The sequence below is a fragment of the Sphaeramia orbicularis genome, chromosome 12 (assembly GCF_902148855.1).
Source record: "Sphaeramia orbicularis chromosome 12, fSphaOr1.1, whole genome shotgun sequence".
Taxonomy (NCBI): domain Eukaryota; kingdom Metazoa; phylum Chordata; class Actinopteri; order Kurtiformes; family Apogonidae; genus Sphaeramia; species Sphaeramia orbicularis.
Genome location: NC_043968.1, coordinates 29978334 through 30001496, shown reverse-complemented (window position 1 = coordinate 30001496; position 23163 = coordinate 29978334). Strand labels below are relative to the sequence as shown.

The 23163-nt window shown below is 36.2% G+C and overlaps 1 protein-coding gene across 6 annotated transcripts in view; it reads left to right on the top strand.

The window, feature by feature from the left end:
• cald1a (caldesmon 1a) overlaps nt 1-5440 on the top strand; it is a 68223-nt gene extending 62783 nt beyond the window's left edge. For all 6 annotated transcript variants that reach the window (XR_003936842.1, XR_003936843.1, XR_003936844.1 and 3 more), the window contains one exon: nt 3749-5440. Coding sequence is in view for 3 of the 6 variants with exons in the window: in XM_030149726.1 (XP_030005586.1) it covers nt 3749-3762 (14 nt within the window). In the remaining 3 variants the exon portion in view is untranslated. The remainder of the gene's footprint in view (nt 1-3748) is intronic.
• Nucleotides 5441-23163: the final 17723 nt, after the last annotated feature.

Below are 23163 nucleotides of genomic sequence, written 5' to 3'. Positions count from 1 at the left end.
TTTAGTGCTTTCAGACTGGAGTGTCCTCAACCCAAACAGAACCAGAGTTTATTAAATCTGTAGAAGCAGAAATCAGGTCAAAAGGCCAAAACACATTATAATATGAAAAAAACCCACCCCCTCCTCCTGAAGCTTTCCTGTGTCTGCCCAAAGCCTGTCCCTAACGTTAAGCACACACCTCTGTCTGTAAAGATGGCTTTTCCCTGTCACATGACAGGTTCACTGTCTTTCCAAAACAACATTTCACCTGTAGCTGTTTGGTTCCTGTAGGTTAGCTCTTATGGCAGGTCACATATATAAAACATCTTAAATACATATGCCATTCTTTTGCATTGTTGGTTCTCCTTTTGTGCAGAGATGTTGATTTACATGTGTGATTTGGACATCTCAGTGGGTAGAACCATAACATCCCACAATGTCTGTGTTTACATACACATTAGGATCCTGGATATTGTGGGGTTTTGAAGTATCCTGTCTTTGTGTTTGGACATGTAAACACTTTATCCCAATTTCAATACCCAGGTACAACCTTATCCTGGTTTCGAGAAACCTGGGTACTTTATCTGGAGTCTTGGTACTGTTTGTGATTTGTTACCTCCACCAAGGAGGTTGTGTTTTTGCCGGCATTGGTTTGTCTGTCTGTCCATGTGCAAGATAACTCAGAAAGTTATGGATGGATTTGGATGAAAATTTCAGGAAATGTTGATACTGGCACAAGGACCAAATGATTAAATTTTGGTGGTGATCGGGGTGGGGTGGGGGGGTTCTTTTCTAGTGCATTTCTAGTTTTTTGTTGATTTATTCTGAACATGCAATGAAGTTTAACATATATGTGAATGAGCAAAACATAAATAACTAGAAAAGCACTCGTAGAGCGCAGACCTCCACCAAGGCAGATCAGTGCCCGCCCTGATCACCACCAAAATTAAATCATTTGTTCCTTGTGCTAGTATCAACATTTCCTGAAATTTTCATCTAAATCTGCCCATAACTTTTTGAGTTACCTTGCACACGGACAGACAGACAAACAGACAGACAAACCAACGCCGGCAAAAATATAACCTCCTTGGTGGAGGTAATAATACAAAAATCAGCAATCGAGACAATCTTAGACAGAAGAACTGTTACATGTATACATCTTATCCCAGTTACTGACAGGTGTAAAAGACAGAAATACAAACATAATGGCAGCCTTGAAAGCATTCTACTGCTGGAGTCAAAAAGATATAGAGTTTCATCTTTCAGCAATGAAAGAAATTAAGTATCTTCATCAGATCATTTGGAAAAAGCACCAGAAAGCTGACTATTTTAAGCCTATATTAAAACAATCAACTGGATATCGTCTTCCTCAAAACAAACAGCCCAATATGTCAGGTCACAGTAGAAAACAGTGCAGAAACATTACTGTGTAGAGTTACATGAAAACAGTCACTGAACTCCAACAGTCACTGCTGCACATCTTCATTTTCCTTCTTATAAATGGTGATAATGACAGAATAACAGCAGGAGAATGTTTACCTGCTGATCATCTCCTTTTGTTGGCGGTAGATGAATACCAGTAAGACAAACCCAGAATGCCATATTACCATTTAATAGAGCTAAGTCTGACATAAACTAAGATGGCCTCAACACCTATAGCCATAGTAAACTGGACAATGGCTACTGAAATGTACAAATAAATGATCACATTCTATTGGAACATCACAGGTGTAAACACCACCAGTAATGATTAACCAGGATACTAGTATTTGTCATGTAAACAGTGATATGAGTGTCCAGATTTGTCTGTATCTGATGTAGACATCATATCCCAAACATGATCAGAACTTGGATATGCCTCCAAACTGTGATACTAGTGCACATGTAAATACAGTCAGTTTGTGTTTTGCACCTTTTGTACAGAGCACAATGGAACATGCCCTGACCCATGCTGTTCAGAAGGAGCTTCTGAAAGACCCATCAGGGCCACTACATTCAATAACAGAGTAGATTTATGTCTGAAAACACAACAAGGATGACATGCATTTGCTCTCAGATCATATGAATTACAGTCTGCTGAAAGGTTATTGTGTTATTTTTGCTCTATGATGCCAAATAACAACTATGACCCCCAGCTTTAAAGTAAAAATGGAAATAACTGAATTCGTTGCGAGGGTCTCCCTCAGGATTGGCAAATGTTTTTAGAAACATGTACAATGCAGTGTAGAGACACAAATAATGTTGTCAGAAAAATCTTTCTTGTACCAGTGGGCAGCTGTACTAGGAGGACAGAATGTGACCACAAATCTAAGCAAATCCTGACAAATCTAACCAGTGTTCTGTCATGTGGTTTGTCAGACCAGTAAAAGTAACCAGGCCACACTGAGGACATGACCCCCCTACTGGCTTTCCACAGAAAACATTTCCATGTATGTTTATTGGGAAGCTTTCCTGTGCCAGTTTCAGTTTTTGATCATGAACCATGATGAACCCTCTGGTTCATTGTTTCATCTTGTCATGGAATTTATGCAGCACCATGTGTTCCACAACCAATAAATGACCCCATCACAGTCTACCCTGCAGTCCTTTTACTCCACAGGACGCCACTTGAACATTGCTTACTACTGTATTTTACAGTGTGATGTGAGTGTAGTCTCCACCTCCTTTTGTTTCCCCCGGAGCCTCATGGAAGGTTTAGCCTTGAGGAATTCCTTATACATCTGTGCAGTGTGTTGCAAATTGAGCATACACACCGATTTCACCCCTATAAACCCACTCAACAGCCTTCTTGCTCCCATTCAGACCATTCAGCTTCTCCATTCATGTGTACTCTCATCAACACAGTCCTGCTTCTCAGAGCGTTAGAGGCAGCGTTCTTGCCAGGACAGTTTAATAACTGATATGTTGCAGATTAGCACACCATCACAGTTTGACTCTTTATGTATGTTTTCTTCATGATAGCTGTAATCTCCAGATGTCTGAGTTTAAGAGACAGATCCAAACCAGTCTCCATTTTAACCCTTTATAGGGCACTCATAGAAATACTCTGAAATTCCAAATTTCAACCTTAGTGTGTCATTGGAGGACATATAAAGACTTTATTACTTTCGTGAAATCAAAATTTTTTATTGTTATATAGAAGATCAAGGTCAGTGAAGTTACCATATATGGTTCCTTACAAAAATCTAAGAAGTAAATGTAAAAAATACAAGAAAAACATATGTAATGTGAGAGAAACATGTATTTTAGAACATTGGAACATCACTTTTCTAACATTAGACCAACATAAGTGCTGATCCAGACCCCTGTCCACATCCACATTCTCCCTTTGAACATCATTCCTTACATTAGTACCATTACTTCATGGTACCTAATAAAGCAGGTACACTCACTGTTCATGCAGAGGTGGACCTTACAGACCCTGGAGACCACATTGGACCTGAGATTGGTGACTCACTGTAACTGGTGCTGTCGCTGTCTTGTAATGTATTCAGAAATGACCAAAAATAGTCACTTACCCGATAAAGGGTTAATAGTGTAGTTGATCATAGAAGTCTCGATGACTGCTCTGTGTATTTTGTCTGTTTTACACATTGCAGCAGAAAACACCAAATATGAAGTGATCAATCCAAATGTGATCAGGTGGTTTTTGGCGATGCTGCAGTGAGATAATCCAGCAGCTTCTTGAATACTGACGTAACTAATATGAAGCTGTGATGAAGGCACGTAACATCAGTGAAATTGTTTTGTTTTGTGTTTTTTTTAATAGGTATGGGACACTAATGCCTTAAAGGAGCCACTGGGGACCATGACAATCCAAGACTATTCCTCTGACTTTGTCTTAAGAACCAAATAATGACCACACTCCCAAGAAGGACCCCCAAAAAACGGAGGGACAGGAGAAACGCTGTCCAAGCACTGTACCGACACAGCATGATATTTTTGTATGATTACGACATAAGGTGCACTTGCACAATGATTTATGCTTTCTAAAAGAAAAAAAAATGAATGCTGTGAAATTTGGACATTTGTAGTTACTATTACTAATTACTTAATACAATCCTGCCAGGAACACAAACGGATTAAAATTAGGTTTATCTGTTGTACTCCATGCCGACATAGTAGGTGAATTTACAATTTTAGATGTCTACATTCTAAAGAGATGGCTGAAATCAGTTCTTTCCCTCACACAGTTCATTTTCCATCTCTGTTTTATTTATATTTAAAGCAACAGCTTCACACATTGCTATTTTATTCAATGTTCACCAGTTCAGGATAGAAATATAAGCACTTCTAGAATTTAGCTGATTTCACTTTTATTATGTCTTACCAATAGTGCAGCAATGGTCTGAGTAATATATGTTAGCACATGTGATGTTTTGAATATCATAATGTATCCTATATAACATTTTTATACTCATAACAAAAGGTATTTTGCTTTTTTGTATCCAGAAACTATTCACCAACAGGCAGTTCATTTTGGAGGTGATTGGAGTGTTGAATATTCGAAGGCCAATATGACTTTTATTATCCTCTATGTCATTTTTATTTAAGTTTTTATTGTGTGTTGTCTTTTTCTGTTTCTAGCTGTTTTGTACCTTTTTTTTTTTTTTACCTGTTTGATCACTTTAAAATCTTCAGACATTCCTCTTCAAAGCAGGTGCACGAGGTGCCTTTTGCTGCTTAAAATCTGTAGGTTTTATAATGTAAGACATCGGCAAACCAACCTTTTTTCAGATCTGCTTTTAACTTCTTTATTGCTTCTATGCACACTTTTATGCTCAACAGTGTTTTTTTAATGGAGAGCATATTAAGTAAAATCAGGGTGCTTTAGCATTTAGTGAGATAGTATTGCAGTACAAGGATATTTACCACTATGTACGTCTTCTGGCCTTATGATTGCAATGAAAATGCTTACGACAGTTGAGGTATAGTACATGATGCCCTCAAAGCAACTCAGTATAAATAATAAAACTTCTGATTTCCATGTTTATTTCTCACATTACATGGACTTAAGTAGTACATTCCCTTGCTTACTTTTTGTGCAGTGCAAGCTTTGAGAAATGTATGAACTGTTTGCCGGGGCATTAAATTGATCTTTGTTACTGCTCAGAAGTCTGACAATCACATTCCATGGCTCCTAAAAAGAGCAGGGGAGCTTGACCAAACTATCTTTATCTGTGATTTAATGTGACATCTTTTTTTTTTTTTTTTTACGTTTCATAATGCCGTATTGTTTTTTACAACCTGTGTCCATTTTATGTTGTTTTTTTTTTCTTTTATTTGTATGTTTAACCAGACACTTGCTCTTTGTGTAGTGCTATGCCTATGCAAAACACACTATCTGTAGTCTCTCTTAACACTCCCAATGTCATATAGGTGGGCAGTTTCCAACTGGACAAATGTTTTGAACATTGTACCCTTGACTCAACAACCGCAATAAAGACATTGAGGTATTCCACATTGTGCACTTTTTGATTGATTTAGTGATTTATTCTGAAGATGCAATGAAATTTAACATATATGCACAAGCAAAACATACACAATAATACAAATATCAAGAATCATAGCAATCTTAGGCAGAAGAAAAGCACAATAATTCCATTTACATGCCCGAAAAGGGGTGGGAAGAAGTGCAACTTATTTAACCCCACCCCCTCTCCCTACAGTATTATTAATAATATATGTCCCTCTTCCTTTTACATTACTCTTCTATATTTATATATCTATTCACACACACACAAACACACATACACTCATTCATCCATATACACATATATACGTTTATACATATACACAACATACAAATACACATATAACCTTTTACCAATACCTTTCTTAGTTGTGCTAGCGAATAAATAAATAAATAAATAATAACTAACTCAAGGACGGAAATATATACATAAACAACAGTGAACATATGGTGACAAATAATAACCCTCTTCCCTATATCTTGTGAAAAACATGTTCTTATAAGTGTTTTGTTTGTTTTCAAAGTGTGTTGTCTTATGTTTTCTTCCATATCCCCAACACTTTTCTTAAAGAGAGAACGATGTATTTAAAATAACAACTGTTTCACTCTGTGCTTTAACAGTTGTATGTAATATTTTGAACAAAGAACTAAACAAGTAGTGCCAGGCACAACAAACCCTGCCCCTCACATGAATTATGCCCATTATAAGTAAACGGGAAGATTTTAAAAAATCATAAAAAATGTGAACTTTGACCTACTTTTCCCAAAGTGTAATGACACCTATTCTTGGCCACTGGTAATCTATAAACCCAATTTGGTAAGAATTGAACCAATAGTTTTGCTGCTAAAGTGTTAACAAACAAACCGAACCAAAAACAATACCCGTTGCCTCCCCTTCAGGGGGCGGAGCAAAATCTAAACATTAACCTGAAAGTATCGTTAAAGTGTTCAGAATAAAGAGTTCTGACATTATGCTAAGTATTTCAGTGTACTGTTGCAGAGACATGAACTCATTTTGTTCACAGCCATAGGTCAGCGGATCGCTGTGAATGCATGTGACCACTAGGGGGAGTAGTGAGTCATTCTGCCAGTGTCTCATGGGAAGGAAAACGACAACACAGAATGCAGGATGAGAACTGACAGGAGGAGTCAAAGAAAGTGATTTTTTTTTTTTAAATGTATTGTCATTGTTTTGACCACTGGACAAAGATCTGAAATAAAATAATGAAATGTGATGCTGAAATTGCTGCGTTTCAACTGCACTGATGAGATTAATTGTGAAGTTTATGAAGGGATAAAGTGACTATGTTATGTAATTATGTTGAAGTCAGACAGTTCACAACAGATTTTTAGTGCAGTTATTAAACATGCAACCCATTTGGAAAATGGGGAAGATGTGGTGGTTTCGCTGGATGTTTTGTGTCAAAAACAGATCAAAGCTAATTTCTATGATATGAACTGTCAGCTGACACAGCCCATGAAGATAAAATGACAGTGTGGTTTTGACCAACTGAGCTTTTTGTTTGAAGAAGAAGAAATGGTGATTGGATAAAACAGATGTATATAAACAATGAGTTTCACCCTTTATTCAGTAAGTGATACAGTCTGTTGAGACACAGCACCAATTCATCGGTGGTTTTGGTAGTCGAAATGCAACTGCCCCATGCTGTTAAGAGTTTGGAATATCAATAGTACATGTAACCCCTTGAATAAATAATTAGACTGTCAGAAAAGGACCATATTTTCATTAATTGTCTTTCTGTCAATCAAAAATATGTACTGCTTCTTTAATTACTGCTTAAGGTGTTTTATAAAAGTATGGAGATAATTTAGTGCCAAAATTTGCGTGTGTTGAAACCATAATCATCCCACATAAATCCCACTCTCTATGCACTCAAAGCCACCGTCTACGTGCTCACCATCTCTATGCGTACTTGCGATCCTTTTTTGCACACATTTACTATGCCTTCTAAGTTCTCGCAGTTACTGAATTTTGACTGGTCAGTTTAGAAACATACTGTGTCCAGGTCAGTACCAATCCGAAGCACACCAGGGCGGATCATCCCACATCAGTCTTGCACACTGAGATGAATACACTTTGTCTTGCCCTGATGACGGCCATTTAAATTTTATGCAGACCCAAAGAAAAGAAAAGAGAAAAGAGATATGTTGAGGAGTAGACACTAGGGCTGAAAGATATATCATTATCGTATCTATATCTAGATATGAAGATTCAAGATATTAATATCGAAAAAGCAACAATATAAACAATGTAGATTTCTGCAGTAAAAAAAACATTTTCTGCAGTAAAATGTTTGATTTGTAATTTTTTTATTCGTACTTTATGTTAATGTTGATGACTGACAGTGAGTTCTTACAAATAAAACTGCACTTTCCACATTTTTTTGTATTATGATGTTTGTATTTTTCTGAAAAATGCTTGGTTTTCACCGAACCCGTAGTCATATCGTATCAATATCGAGATATCTGGCACGAATATTGAGATATGAAATTTTGTCCATATCGTTCAGCCCTAGTAGACACAAATACAAAAGCAGGGGCAAGGCTGACGCAGGATGGCACCGGATGACCCGCTCTGGTCTGCTTCAGTTTGGTTCTGACCTTGAAACAGTAGGTTTTTAAACTGACCAATCAGAGGGAGAGGGGGGTCTACTCAATGCCTGCCCCCAGAGTGACAAAATTCAGCAACTGTGAGCGCTTAGAGGGCACGGAGAATGACAGTTAGCATGTAAAAAAGGATAGCGAGCACAAATAGGGACGGCGAGTGTGCAGAGAGGAGGATTTATGCACGCTGATTATGGTTTATATGTGCACAAATTTTGGCACTAAATTATCACCATAGAGATACAAATAATGCTGCATTAAGTTAATTAATTTATCTGAATACAATCCACAGGTAAATGTTGATGAAATGACTTACAATGTAAGAAGAAAAGACCTTCACTACAGTTAAAACTGAAAAAATGATTTGTTTTTATTATATTTTTTGATAATTTATTGCTGTAGGATCTGAGTACTATGGCAGAAAATAATGTCTTAAAATTCATGTATTGTAAATATTTTTTCCTTTCCTTCTGCAACTGTGGCACATAGTAGCTCTATAGAAACAAAAGTAACAACAACAATGAAATGGGTTTTATTCTGTTTCCACCAAAAAGTACTTTGAAGTAGAACAAATTGAGTTCTCAATTTCCATTCTTAAATCAAGAATATTACAAAGAGCACTTGCAGGCAGGATTCCTCTCCAGATATAATTCATCTTCTGTCTCTGACAATATAACAGACAACCCGTACAGTCAAAAAAAAAAAAAAAAAAAAAAGATGTGATTGCATGATGGACAGGACTGTTTGAATGTGTGAGATGATAGAGTCTGCTTTATCTTCTTACTAATTTGATTTTTTTTTTTTTCTCAGGACTTTCTCAGGTCTTCCTGCTTTGTGGGTTATTTTTAACACATTTGGCCACTTATTTTTTTAAGACTTGAATGTCTGTCTCTCATTCATCAAACCTGACATAAAGGGTGATGCACTGAATATAAGTCACATCTAAACATGATCCGACAAGGAAGGTAGCTACTCAACATCACTGCAAAAAAGGGGTGTCTAAAAACAAGATAAAAACACTAAATCTGTGGAAAAAAGTGAAAAACCAGTGAAGTATCTTTCTATGCCGCAAGATAACTTTACTTGATTTACATTTACATTAATGCATTTGGCACTTGATAAGATTCCTTCCTCCCTTCCTTCACTGGGGTCTGCTCCTTTCTGGTGGGTGGGGGTCACTGCCGTCATGATGCGGTGGCAGTGGGCCTTCTCTCAGTGGTCGGGATGCGACACAGTGTTGCCGGCGCCTGGTTGCCAGGGTCGGTGGCTGCCTCCTGGTGCAGATGGCTCCCTGAGACGGCGCCTCCTCTTTTACTTTCTGGTGCTCAGTCAGTCTTTTTAAGTGTATGTGTGGGTGGGTGGGGGTACTGATTTTTAAACTTATATGTAAAGCACTTTGTGTTACATCCTCAGTTTATCAAAAGTGCTATATAAATAAAGATTGATTGATTGAAGATATCTTGAATTAACCCTTTCATGCATACTGGTCACTCCAGTGGACACTTATTCTACAGCTGTTCTCTTGTATAGTCATGGGTTTTGTTGTTTTAGTTCCATATCAGCCAACACAGTGGAAGCTTATGCATCATCCCATACACTTCAATTCATACCAGTACTGTAACTTTACTGTTCTTGATAAACCTGATTTGCAGTGACATGTTTTAGTGTAAATCAATTGCTTGTTGTTATTAGACTGTAATTAACAGTTTTCTTAATCAAAATGGTGCTGTTGTTTTGTTTTTGTTTTTTTGCGTATTATCTCCATGAAGTGTGTAATAATAGTATTAGAGTATGTTAAAATGTGAGAAAACATCAGATTAGCTGCATGAAAAATGTTTTATTTCATAGTTTTCACACACTATATCACTTTCTGATGATGGGTTTTAAAAAAATGTTTCTTTGCCTCAAAAATTAAATGCATGGTGTCCAGCTGAGAGGACATTTTTGTAACTCCATGAAAAATAGGTTCATTAAGAAATGTCAATCCAATTGTTTTTTGTTTTTTTTTAACGCCTAAAGACGTATTAAACACTCAGGAAAAATATCTCAACTAAGGTTCTCATAATTCATACATGAAAAGGTTAAGATTGTTAAATCTAGAAATAAGCATGTGTACAGATGTATGAACACTTAAAATAAGAAATTAACTCTTAAAACAAGATAAATGATCTAACACTTCTAAATCTAAGTTTTTTTTCATCCTGGTAAGAACCAAATAATTTGCAGTGTAGCTGTATTGTTACTCGCCCAAAGTCACGAATGCTTAAATCATTTGGCTCAGATGTTGCCTCAGCAGACTGTTAAAGATTTTATGATGGCTTTTCTTTGATTTTTTTTTTTTTTTTTTATCTAAGCCGTCCTTTTGCTGCTGAAGAAGGTGCTAAGCTCGTCTTTGAGACTGCCATGTTGGATGCATGCTTTGGGCTTTTACTTAATACTACTTAATGCCGAAACCAGTACCCACAACATTCCTGCCACTGTCAGGCTCGTGTTATTCCACAGTTTCAGCCAGACGGAGACTGACCACATGCATTAAAGCAAATACACATTTAATACCCCAACCATGACAGCCCTCAAACACTGTGAAATCTCTCTGGGTTTCCAGACAGTGCTTTTCTTCAGGCAGTTTGTATTCTTCTCATTTTCCTTTTCTGTCTCTTTCAGTCACATTCATAGCGTTCTTTCACTTGTCGTCTTTTGAGTTTTCTTTCAGTCTTTCGTTCCCTTAAATTGAGCTGTGCAGCTGCATGTGAGTCTCTTGATGTTAAGTAACAAAACCACACAGAGGCTCCATAGACTGCTACGTTATAATTTGAGCAGAACTATAACAGAATTTAACCCATAAAGACCCAAATATTCACCATACCTGCTGATCCACTAATCCTATCAATACATTGTTGTAAAATACAGTTATTCATCTTTAACCCTTTCATGCATAGTGGTCGCTACAGTGAACAGTTATTCTACAGCTGTTCTCTTGTATATTCACAGGTTTTGTAGTTTTAGTTCCATATCAGCCAACACAGTGGACGCACATGCATTTTCCCATACACCGACATTCATACAATTACTGTAACTTTTCTGTTCTTGCTAAACCTGATCTGCAGTAACATGTTTGAGTGTAAATCAGTTGCTAATTGTTATAAGACTGTAATTAACAGTTTTCTTTTTTTTTTTTTTGTTTTGTTTTGTATATTATCTCCATGATGGGCGACACGGTGGTGCAGTGGTTAGCACTCATGCTTCACAGCCTCACAGTCCTGGGTTCAATTCCAACACCAGTCGACGGGGGGTGGCACCTTTCTGTGTGGAGTTTGCATGTTCTCCCCGTGTCTGCGTGGGTTCTCTCCGGGTACTCCAGCTTCCTCCCACCATCCAAAGACATGCACTGATAGGTTAATTGGTTAATCTAAAATTGCCCATAAGTGTGAATGTGCGAGTGATTGTTTATCTCTATATGTTCAGCCCTGCGATGAACTGGCAAAATGTCCAGGGTGTACCCCACCTTCGCCACTGTGTAGCTGGGATAGGCTCCAAGCGACCCCCGTGACCCTAGTGAGGATAAAGCGGGTTCAGAAAATGAATGAATGAGTGAATATTATCTCCATGAAGTGAGTAACAACTAGTATTAGAGCAGGGGTGTCAAACTCATTTTAGTTCAGGGGCCACATTCAGCCCAATGCGATCTCAAGTAGGCCGAGTCAGTAAAAGAATAACAGTGAAAAAATTAAAATTAAATTATGATAATGTTTACATCACAAAAATCTGAATAACATGAACAACTAGAAATGTCTTAATAAAAACAACTGCAATTTTAACAAAATTACGCCTCAGATTATTAGTTTATCCTTTACATATGTGCATTACAACTTACATTACAATTACAAATACATAAAACATTTAATAACAGGCAGAATATGGGTAAAATTGCATTTACTTATCTTACAACACTTCAGGTTATTCACATTTTTTGTAAAATAACAGTTTTTTAATATAAACATTTTCATGTAATTTAACTTTTTTCACACGAAAACAAAAAGAAAATTTGCTGTTTTCATTATTTCTAGGTTTAATATGATTGCATTTTACTGGTCTGACCTACTTGATATCTAATTGGTCTGTATGTGGAATCTGAATTAAAATGATTTTGACGTCCTCGATTGTTAATATCTTCAGTGTAATTTTTGTATTTCACAAATCCATTCCAGGGGTCAGATTGGATCCTTTGGCGGGCCGGATTTGGCCCCCGGGCCACATGTTTGACACCTGTGTATTAGAGTATGTTAAAATATGAGAAAACATCAGATTAGCTGCATTAAAAATGTTTATTTTATAGTTTTCACACAGTATATCACTTTCTGATAGTGGGTTTTAAATACATGTTTCTTTGCTTCAAAAATTAAAAACATGGTTTTTGTAACTCCATGAAAAATAGGTTCATTAAAAAAAAATTCAATCGCATTGTTATTTTCATGCCCAAAGAGGAATAAAAACACTCAGGAAAAAAATCATCAGGTCATCAGATATCACTTAAGAAAAGTTAAATAAAGAGAAAAATTCATTTGGAAACTGCCATAAAATTCACACTTGGTCTGTATGGGTTAACTGAAAATAAAGAGATATTAAATAAATAAAATAAATATCGAAATAAGTGGCTTTAAACAGATAGGAGGCCAATACGTCACCATTTCCTCGTGGCAGTGTTCAAGGCTACATGCAGCCGACTGGAGTCTGAACAGGACACGGCACACAATGATGCATTTAAAGCTATTCATATTAAACTGACTTGTATAATCAGTTCAATTCAGATTTATTTCAATAGCACCACCTCATACAGCAGCAGTTCAACGTGCTTTCACCATATCACACAAATCTGCTCAGCTCCTTTCATGGGGCTTTAACATAATGTGAACCTAAAACCTTATTAACTTTAAAAAGGTAACGCTCCCCTCGTTGTTTCCCTCACCCCCTGTGCGATTCAAGGTTGTTTTGAGCACGTCTTTTCTGCTCACAAAACCAGAATTGATATTTCTGAAGCGAAGCGGTTCAGATGTGAACCAATATGTACTGTGCATAAGTAATAAGAGGACCGCTGTTGTTTTGGGGTCAAGGTCTAAGAGATGGGTTCATTGAAGCCGTACTAACATTAGGTGTTGTACTATTATTACGTGCAACATTCCCCTGGACTGCGTTATTTTCCATACACTTATAAATCACCAGATCATAAAACCAGTGGGCTGAACGGTAAGGGGAGGGTTGGGCACTATTTTTAGGAATAATAGAGCGTCCTTTTGAACAGGTGTGGAGCTACTCCTCCAGACAAAGGGCTTGGCTCACCTCATGCTCACTAAATCAATGAACTGGGACCTGCATTCAGACAGCCTATTTTTATTGTTACAGTCTGCAGTTATAGTATTTTAAAAACAAAATCTGTGGGGGTTTGTGTCCTAATTTTTTTTTTCTCTTTTGTAAAAGGGGTCTAATTTCCATCTTTTTTTTTTATAATAAGCGGTACCTTGATATACACATGAAATAGGTGACTTTGGATAGAAAACCAACTCCACATCCCCAGTTCTCTTACTTCTAACGCTGCCTCCTCCTGCCTGGGTTCAGCCCTGTTCTCTCTCTCAAACAGCCAGCTGCATATTCAGTCTCTGCATACCATATTTACACCTTCCCTGTATACTGTTACAGCCCTGAAGTCACACTTCTGCATAACCCATAAAGACTCAGTATTGCTTTTGTGTCAGTTCCCAAATGATTTTTTCTTTATATTTAACCTTTCTTACGTGATTTATCATCATTTATCGTAATATTATCTTCTTTACTTTGTGTTTTTTCTGTGAAAATCATGTATTTTCCTATATTTAATTCACTGATCATGTAGAGGTTCATTGAGGCTCAGATTAAAGTTGAGGGTTACTGTATCAAAAACAGAGAAAACTAAAGAAAAAGTGACTTTTTGAGCAAAATATATCATTAACTGAACATAAACCCAGTGTCTCCATCCACTGTCATTGATCCAACTCCATGGGTTTTACTGGTGAATCAATGTGGTAGATCAGGGGTGTCAAACTCATTTTAGTTCAGGGGCGATATTCAGCTAAATGTGATCTGAAGTGGGCCGAATCAGTAAAATAATAACATAATAATATATAAACAATGTCAACTCCAACCTTTTCTGTATGTTTTAGAGCAGAAAAAATAAATTTACATTATGAAAAGGTTTGCATCTACAAACTATCCTTTCAAAAGATGTGAATAACACAAACAACCTGAAAAAATATGTGTAATTTTAACAATATTCTGCATCAGTTTATCATTTACACATGTACATTACAACTTACAGATCACAGTGGATCTACAAACACACAAAACATTTAGTAACAGGCAGAATATTGATAACATTGTACTTACTTAAGACATTTCAGGTTGTTCATATTTGTTCAGGTTATTCACATATTTTGCAAAATTCTATTTTCTTTTAGTGTAAATACATGAAAATATTTACATTAACAAAGAGAAAATTTTTGAGTTGTCATTATTTCTATGTTATCATGATAGTATTTTACTGAATCCTGCCCACTTGAGATTGAATTGGTCTGAATGTGGAACCTGAACTAAAAGGATTGTTGATATCTTAGTTTAATTTTTGCATTTCACAAATTCATCCAAAGGGCCGGACTGGACCCTTTGGCGGGCCGGATTTGGGCCCCGGGCCGCATGTTTGACACCTGTGTTATAGAAGATGATGGTGTTTCCATGTTCAGTACGGAGCCTCTGAACGTCCAAATGGGTCATATCTGATGACCATGAAAAGATGACAAACTGTATTTTACACCAATTATTCACCAAGGTTGTAATAGTCTTGGATTTTTCATTATAGTTTAGTTTTATTTAGTTTTGACTTTTTTTTTTGTCTCTACTTCAGTTAGTTTTAAAATAGTTTTTAGAGCAGGTTTGCTGTTTTTTTTTTTTTTATCAGTTTTTGTTTTTTTCTAAATGATTAGTTTTAGTTTAGTTTTAGGTTTTTTTTATGTCTTTTATCTTCCTTGTTGTCGTATACATACAGGACTCTGCTTTCTCCCAACTTTAGTCTCCATGTTTCCAGGTAGAATGGGGACCAGAAGACAACTCTAAACGCCAAGTGACAAGAAGTGACAGACCATGAAATGTCGTATGGTGCTACCAGCTAAAACTGATCGCAAAATAAATTGATTTCATATCAATCCAACACTGACAAAGACGAAAACAGAGGAAATTTTTTCCATTTTTTTTAATACATTTTAGTTAGTTTTATAAGCACACATTTTCAGTTAGTTTTCGCTTTTTCTTTTAATTACAATTTTTATTTATTTCAGTTAACGAAAATGTTTTTTCAATTGTAGTTTTCATCATTTCATCAGTTTGCGTAAAAGATAATAACCTTGTTAGTTACATGTATTGATTGGAGTAGTGGATCAACAGATAGAAAACAGTTTAGTTCAGTAGATGCATTTGGCTGATGGTGGATGTTTGGGTCTTTTATGAGTTAAACAAATTCCTCCTTACTGAAAATAAGAACCAAAGAAGGTGATAAATGGGATAACTGTGTAATCAGTATGATCTAGTCTGACATTAAATCTGATGGTTGGTCTAGTGTTATCACACCAAATGTAATTCTGAGACAAAAATCAAAGCCTATGTGTCTGTATCAAAAGTAAAACTATGGCTCGATCATCATTCTTTTCATTTCATACACCAGACATTTCTCCATTGTGGGTTGATATTGATTGGTTTATTGAGTCACTGAACAGATTCACAAAAACACTGACCTGAAAAAACCTGAGGTAATACAGAGTTGGATATTTCTGCTGTTTCCATATACAATACAGATTACACATCTACTGATTGTTGGAGTCCTAACTGATGACCCAAACAGAAGGTGGATGAAACAGTGAAAACGTCCATGTGAACTGAACCTGCAGAGCTATAAGGTTTTGATAGAAATAGTTGTATTTAATATGAAGTCTTGGTTTGATCCACTCTTGTTTGTGATGTTAAAGGTACTGCAAAGCACTTTTCGACAAAAGCTACACTTCCTTTCCCAGCTCAAAATAAACACCCTGATGCGTTTCGGTGGATAGAAAACATTTGTCTTTGTCCTGTAGTGCTTCTACAAATAACAGATTCACTGAAAATGTGAGGCACACACACACCATCAGTGAGTGAAATCATAGGATGAAACTTAAAAATCACTAGATTACAGTGTGGATTCTACACTGTTATCCATAACGTTGGAACCATTTGGTTTTCAGACATATTCCTGTTTTTAATTCCTATTTATACAAATCAGTATCACCTCTGACCAAGTTCAATGATTATATATTGAGTCTCAGTTACACTTTATCTATCAATAATAAATCACATTGTCAAAATCATTTCATGAGAAGAGATAAAACTATTGTATTCCAACTCCATGGCCAACAGTGTGTAAAATTACATTTGCAAAAGTGTACATTGTGTTTAACGTGGTGCATTTTACTGTCTAAGTTAGAGAATTTGAATTAAAACTGTGAGATTCAACATAATGGGCTCCAGACTAAACTGGATTTAACATGTAAATTAATAAGAGTATCCGTGTAGATGAATTTTGTGGCAGTGTTTTAGAGCTTTGACATTTTCAGGTTGGTGGGGGTGCAGGAGAATAAACATTTCAAAGCAATGCAGAATATCTGAAAGCACTGTGTATTTCATTACCTGTTGTCTGAACTTGTGTTTTCCTTTATATTAACCCTATCATGCATGAATTATGAGAACCTTAGTCGATATGTTTTTTCTTGAGTGTTTTTATTCCTCTTTAGGCATGAAAAAAGCAATGCAATGAATTTTTTTTATTTTTTTTATTTTTTTTATGAACCTATTTTTCATGGAGTTACAAAAATGTCCACTCAGCTGGAGACCATGTGTTTAATTTTTTAAGCAAAGAAACACGTATTTAAAACTCATCATCAGAAAGTGATATACAGTGTGAAAACTATGAAATAAAAATATTTTTAATGCCACTAATGTGATGTTTTCTCACATTTTATCATACTCAAATATTAGTTATTTCTCACTTCATGAACATAATATCTCCTGAGACACAGGAAATTGACAATTTTCGCTTCTTTACACTAAAAATGGTCTTGATTGGAAATTGCATAATGCAACAGTTTTTTCAGGTACATTTTTAAAATCATTTTTATTAATTGACTGATTTTTTATTGGAATGTCCTTTGCAATGGACAGCAAGTTAAACTGTCAAACTTTTGTCCCCTATAGAGGACAAAATGCATTGCTGGGTCTCAGGAGGATATGCAAAAAAAAAAAAAAAAAACACAAAACAAAACAAACTTTTTGTTTCAGAAAACTGTTAATTACAGTCTAATAACAATTAGCAATTGATTTACACTAAAACATGTTACTGCGGATCAGGTTTATCAAGAGCAGCAAAGTTACAATAATGGTATGAACTGCTGCGTTTGGGATGATGCATAAGCGTCCACTGTGTTGGCTGATATGGAACTAAAACAACAAAACTCATGAAAATACAAGAGAAAAGCTGTAGAATAGCTGTCCACTGTAGTGACCACTATGCATGAAAGGGTTAATGAAGACATTTACGCAGTAAATTAACTAATTTAAACCATCAGAGAAATGATGTGTTCAACATTCAAACTTTCCTACACCACCAGATTCCCCAGTGTTTAACAGAAACCTACATCCCGTTCAACAATCAACCACTCTGCCCCTGGTCCAGAGTGGAGTCACAGGCATCTGAGGCAGGGAAATCCAGAAAGAGGCTCTACTCAGGAGTGTCCAAATCTGGTCCTCGAGGGCCGGTATCCTGCATGTTTTCGATATTTCCCTCTTTCATCACACCTGGAAGCCATTACATTGTTATCGGGCTTATGCAGAGCATGATGATGAGCTGATCATTAATTGAACCAGGTGTGATGGAAGAAAGAAATATCTAAAACAGGGGTGCCCAATCCAGGTCCTGGAGAGCTACTATCCTGCATGTTTTGGGTGTTTCCCTCTTCCAGCACACCTGACGGTCATTATCAGGCTTCTGCAGAGCTTAAAGATAGGCTTATCCTTTGAATCAGGTGTGTTGGAAGAGGGATACAACTAAAACATGCAGGATAGTAGCTCTCCAGGACCTGGATTGGGCACCCCTGATCTAAAACATGCAGGACATCGGCCCTCTACGACCGGGTTTGGACACTTCTGCTTTACATAGACAATCAGAGGTACTGAAAACTACCTGTCAAACAGTGGAGACTGGAAACATGAAGAAAGAAGAGGACAAGTAGCTGAAAACAGTGACACTTGAGAAATCACCTCTGTGGAAACACATGGACTAATAAGGTTTCAAAAGAAAACTGTTTTGTTCTTCAAATTTGCTGATGTTGTTGTTGTTTATTGTTGTTGTTGCTGTTCTGTTTTTGCCTGTTGTTTGTTTCTGTTTCAGGGTTTGTATCAGTGTTTGTGTATAACCCCTGTCCTGTTCTTCCATCAGGTAATATCCATAAAGTAATAAAATAGTTAAATCCAATCAATAGGGGGAATTGATCGAAGGTTTAAAACTCTTTTAGATCAAAACTGTCAAGCAACTGGTGGCCCCAGTACACTGATTTTGGAGGCCAAATTAATGAACAGGACAGGGTTAAGAAAAAAAAAAAAAAAAGAGAGATTCCAAAAGAGAAACGCATTAAAGAAAAACTGCAAAACTGACTGCAGCATGAGAGAGACGCCCATCAACAATCATTTTAAGACTTCAGAAAAGTGTCTGAAAAGCAGAAAGCATGAGTGATCAGAGGCTGGTCAGTAAACTGAACACTGAGCAGGAGGCACATCAACAGTGGAACCTGACAGACTGGAGCCCACCGCAGAGCTGGAGGAGGAGGAGGAGGAGGAGGCGAGCCCTGCCTCCAGGCTCAAGCTGTGAAGCTCAAAGAGGATCTCAAAGAACATAAGGACAGGACTTATGCTGCTCTGACTTGTCACTCCATGGATCTCCTGGTAGTGGAGTAACACTCCAGTTGAAGATGTTGGAAAACATTTTGCATCTTGTCTGACTTGAGAAAGAGAAACAACAGTTAGAGGAGTCTTTGTCCAACTGAGGCTCCTATAGTCACCTCTCTGCCCACAGTAGTCACTTTTCCATTGAACCTCAAATTGCGTGAATATAACTTACAACTTATAAAAAACGACAATTGCGCCCAAAGTCTCGTTTTTCAATTAAAAACTTTTGTGCTGGCAAGAGGTGTTTTTTCCCAGCGTAGCGAAATTGGTATATCACGCAAAACTGCAACGGAAAGACCTTTTTTCCACAACTAGAGTCATGTGAATTTAAAAAAAAACAAAAACAAAAACGATGTTAACAGACGTTACAACAAGCGAAGAAGAAGAGTTTAAAAAGAGCGGTACGTGTGGACACACCGGGAAACCCAATCATTTTTCAATTTAGTACAGAATAGAGGGGTAATATATAATAATAATGAATATATCTGTAAATCAACATGATATTTACGTTCATCACCATGTTTATGGAATGACGTCTTGCGTTAATAAATAAACCATTGCATTTGTGATTTAATGGAAAAACTGACATTACACACTTCTGTTTCTTCGACATTTAGTAAATATCGGTAAAGTTTTGCGAAGATTTCCAGTGAAAAAGCAACTAATGAATCTGTGTATCTGCTCTGGATTTCTCATCAGTAACCTTTACTGTCTAAAGAGCCAAAGGGAATCAGTCTGGAGCCACAATAAACACATTTATGAATGAATGAAAATAGTTAAGATAAGATAAGATCAGATAAGATTAAAAACTTTGAGCCCTGTAGGTAAGAGATCTCAAACGATGCACCAAACCTGGAATGAAACTGCTGATTCATGAAAAACCCACATATGTGGAGTAGAAAAACCACTAGGATCAACACATTTAACACAGTGTCTTTATTTATAGTCTATATAAGACCATTTACAGCCGTATTCCAGATCAAATGCACTGACACCTAGGTAGCTTTTCATGTCCCCATTTGGGTCCTATTTTTCGCCCCAATATTTTATTAAAAAAAAAAAAAAAATCATTAATTTGAAATATTTGAAGAAAAGATTTGCACTTGTTAATCAAGACCTATTTACATATCTTCAAGTGACGGAATATTACAATAAAGAGGTAAAGAGGGTGACACCAGAAGAAAGGAACCCAGTAGTGGAAGACATGGTTAAAGCTTATAATCAAAAATGATCAAAGGTCATATTAAGACTTTACCACAGTTTAACCCTTTCATGCACAGTGGTCACTCCAGTGGACAGTTGTTCTCCAGCTGTTCTCTTGTATATTCATGGGTTTTGTTGTTTTAGTTCCATATGAGCCAACACAGTAGATGCTCATGCATCATCCCATAAATGGCAATTCAGTCCATTACTATAACTTCACTGTTCTTGATAAACCTGATCTGCAGTGACATGTTTGGGTGTAAAGCAATTGTTAATTGTTATTAGACTGTAATTAACAGTTGTTGTTTTTTTCCACAGAAAGTTTTTGGTTTTTTTGCATATTATCTCCATGAAGTGAATAATAAATAGTATTAGAGTATGTTAAAATGTGAGAAAACATTTTGATTAGCAGCATTAAAAATGTTCTTATTGCCTATTTTTCCCATATCACTTTCTGATATGAGGTTTTAAATACATGTTTCTTTGCTTCAAAAATTCAATGCATGATCTCCGGCCAAGTGGACATTTTTGTAACTCCTTAAAAAAAAAAAAAAAAGCCTCGATTTTATTGTTTTATTCATGCCTAAAGAGGAACAAAAACACTCAAGTAAAATATATTGACAAACGTTCCATAATTCATGCATGAAAGGGTTAATGGAATGTCAGAATAAAACTACACTATATATAAAATGGAAGTGGGAAAAAGAGTTGAATGCTATGATTTCCGAAGAGGAATGGTACCACATGTGTGAAAACCTACAGACATCACTCGCTTACATGGACAGAATTCAATTGGAAAAATTTGACACATTTCTTTATTACACCAAATTTAAAAAGCAAGCAGTTATTGAAAGAACAAACATGTTGGAGGCAGTGTGGTCAAACAAATGCAAACCGTGCACATATCTTGTGGTGTTTCCCCTGAAATAGAACCATTTTAGGACAAAGTAAACTGTGATAAATGAGGTACTAGGATATGCAGTTACCAAGAACTGTTCCACCTTATATTTGGGAAATATAAATACAGTTGTACTGAAAGAAGATAATTACTTGGTCAAAATTCTTCTGACAGCTGGCAGGAAGGCCATAACAAGAAACTGGCTTTGGTTCGGACCCACCTACAAACAAACAATGGTTAGATATAGTCCAGGAAGTATGAGTGATGGAAAAAATGACTTATACCTTAAGATTAAAAAAAGATGAGTTTGATAGAAAATGGGACAAATGGATTGGATTTAAAAACAAAGACATCAGTAATGGTAATTAAATGGTAATGTGATGCCCTTTTTTCCTTTTATTGTATTATTTATGGATATCTTTTGTTGAATACTGTAACCCTCAACTGGCCTTTCTGTACTTGTATTTTGTGTTCATGAACATGTGAGAAATAAATTTGAAAACAATAATAAAAACAATATACAGGGTGGGGAAGCAAAATTTACAATATTTTGATTGAAAGGGATTGAAAGACAGTGTATGACCAATTAGTTTATTGAAAGTCATGAGAATTTATTTGCCACAAGAAAATTGACATAATAGAAAATGTTTTTATTCTATGTGTCCTCCTTCTTTCTCAATAACTGCCTTCACACACTTCCTGAAACTTGTGCAAGTGTTCCTCAAATATCCGGGTGACAACTTCTCCCATTCTTCTTTAATAGTATCTTCCAGACTTTCTCGTAATAGTTTTGCTCATAGTCATTCTCTTCTTTCCATTATAAACAGTCTTTATGGACACTCCAACTATTTTTGAAATCTCCTTTGGTGTGACGAGTGCATTCAGCAAATCACACACTCTTTGACGTTTGCTTTCCTGATTACTCATATGGGCAAAAGTTTCTGAAAAGGTATGGATAATAATGTTAGGTATGAATATGACATCAGTATATGTTTGGTTTCAAAACAATTGACGTAGTGCCTGCTGAGAAAGAAACAACTAAATGTTGATTGTAAATTTTGCTTCCCCACCCTGTATATATTTACTGCAGTTTAATTACAGGCTTGGTAGGAAGTTAGCTCTGTGTCAAGTAAGAGCAGAAATTCTGCTTTTAATTTGATAACCAGAAAGTTAGACATGGAAACAAACAATCACAACAGCATAGCCATTGCTCTGCCTATGGCTCTCACACAGAGAGCAACTTCACAAATTTACAAAAATCCAAAAAAAAAAAGAAAAACAAAAAGGCCAGTAAACACTGCCATACACATATTAAGTCAAAACTAATACTAACACAACAACCCCGCTGAACTCTTGCACATAAAAATAACACATTTACAACAAAATGCCCACTACCCACAATGCACTGCTGCAAACATGCCACAATATTATTAATTTTGGGATGGCTCAGAGCAAGAGTAAAATTATTTTTGCATTTTTCTGAGGTCATCATTAAGTCCATCCTGGGGGAAAATAAGTCTAAACTTCTCATTTCTTATTGGGTCTAAAAAGCTGGAAAAGTGCCAGATACCACAATAAACCCAGTTTCATGGACAGACCCATATTTAAATTTTCATGTACTGTTATTGTATTTAGGTTAATGACATTTTGCTGTACTCAGTTTATTCTCTTACCTCACTTGTAACTCACTCAAGGGACAAGTTTTGCAAGTTAATATTCACAACAAAACTACAACCAGAATATATAATGTACAATATATCTGTCCACGTTAAGTAAACCATACAACATGTGGTAGTGGTGTTATAAAAGAATTAAAAATAGATGCTGTGAGAAGTACTGCTATATTAAAACATCAACAAAAAAACTTTTTTTTTTATAGTGTTTTAAAGTGAAATCAACAAACAATCCAAACGTATTTTCTTTTCAGTTAGGGAGG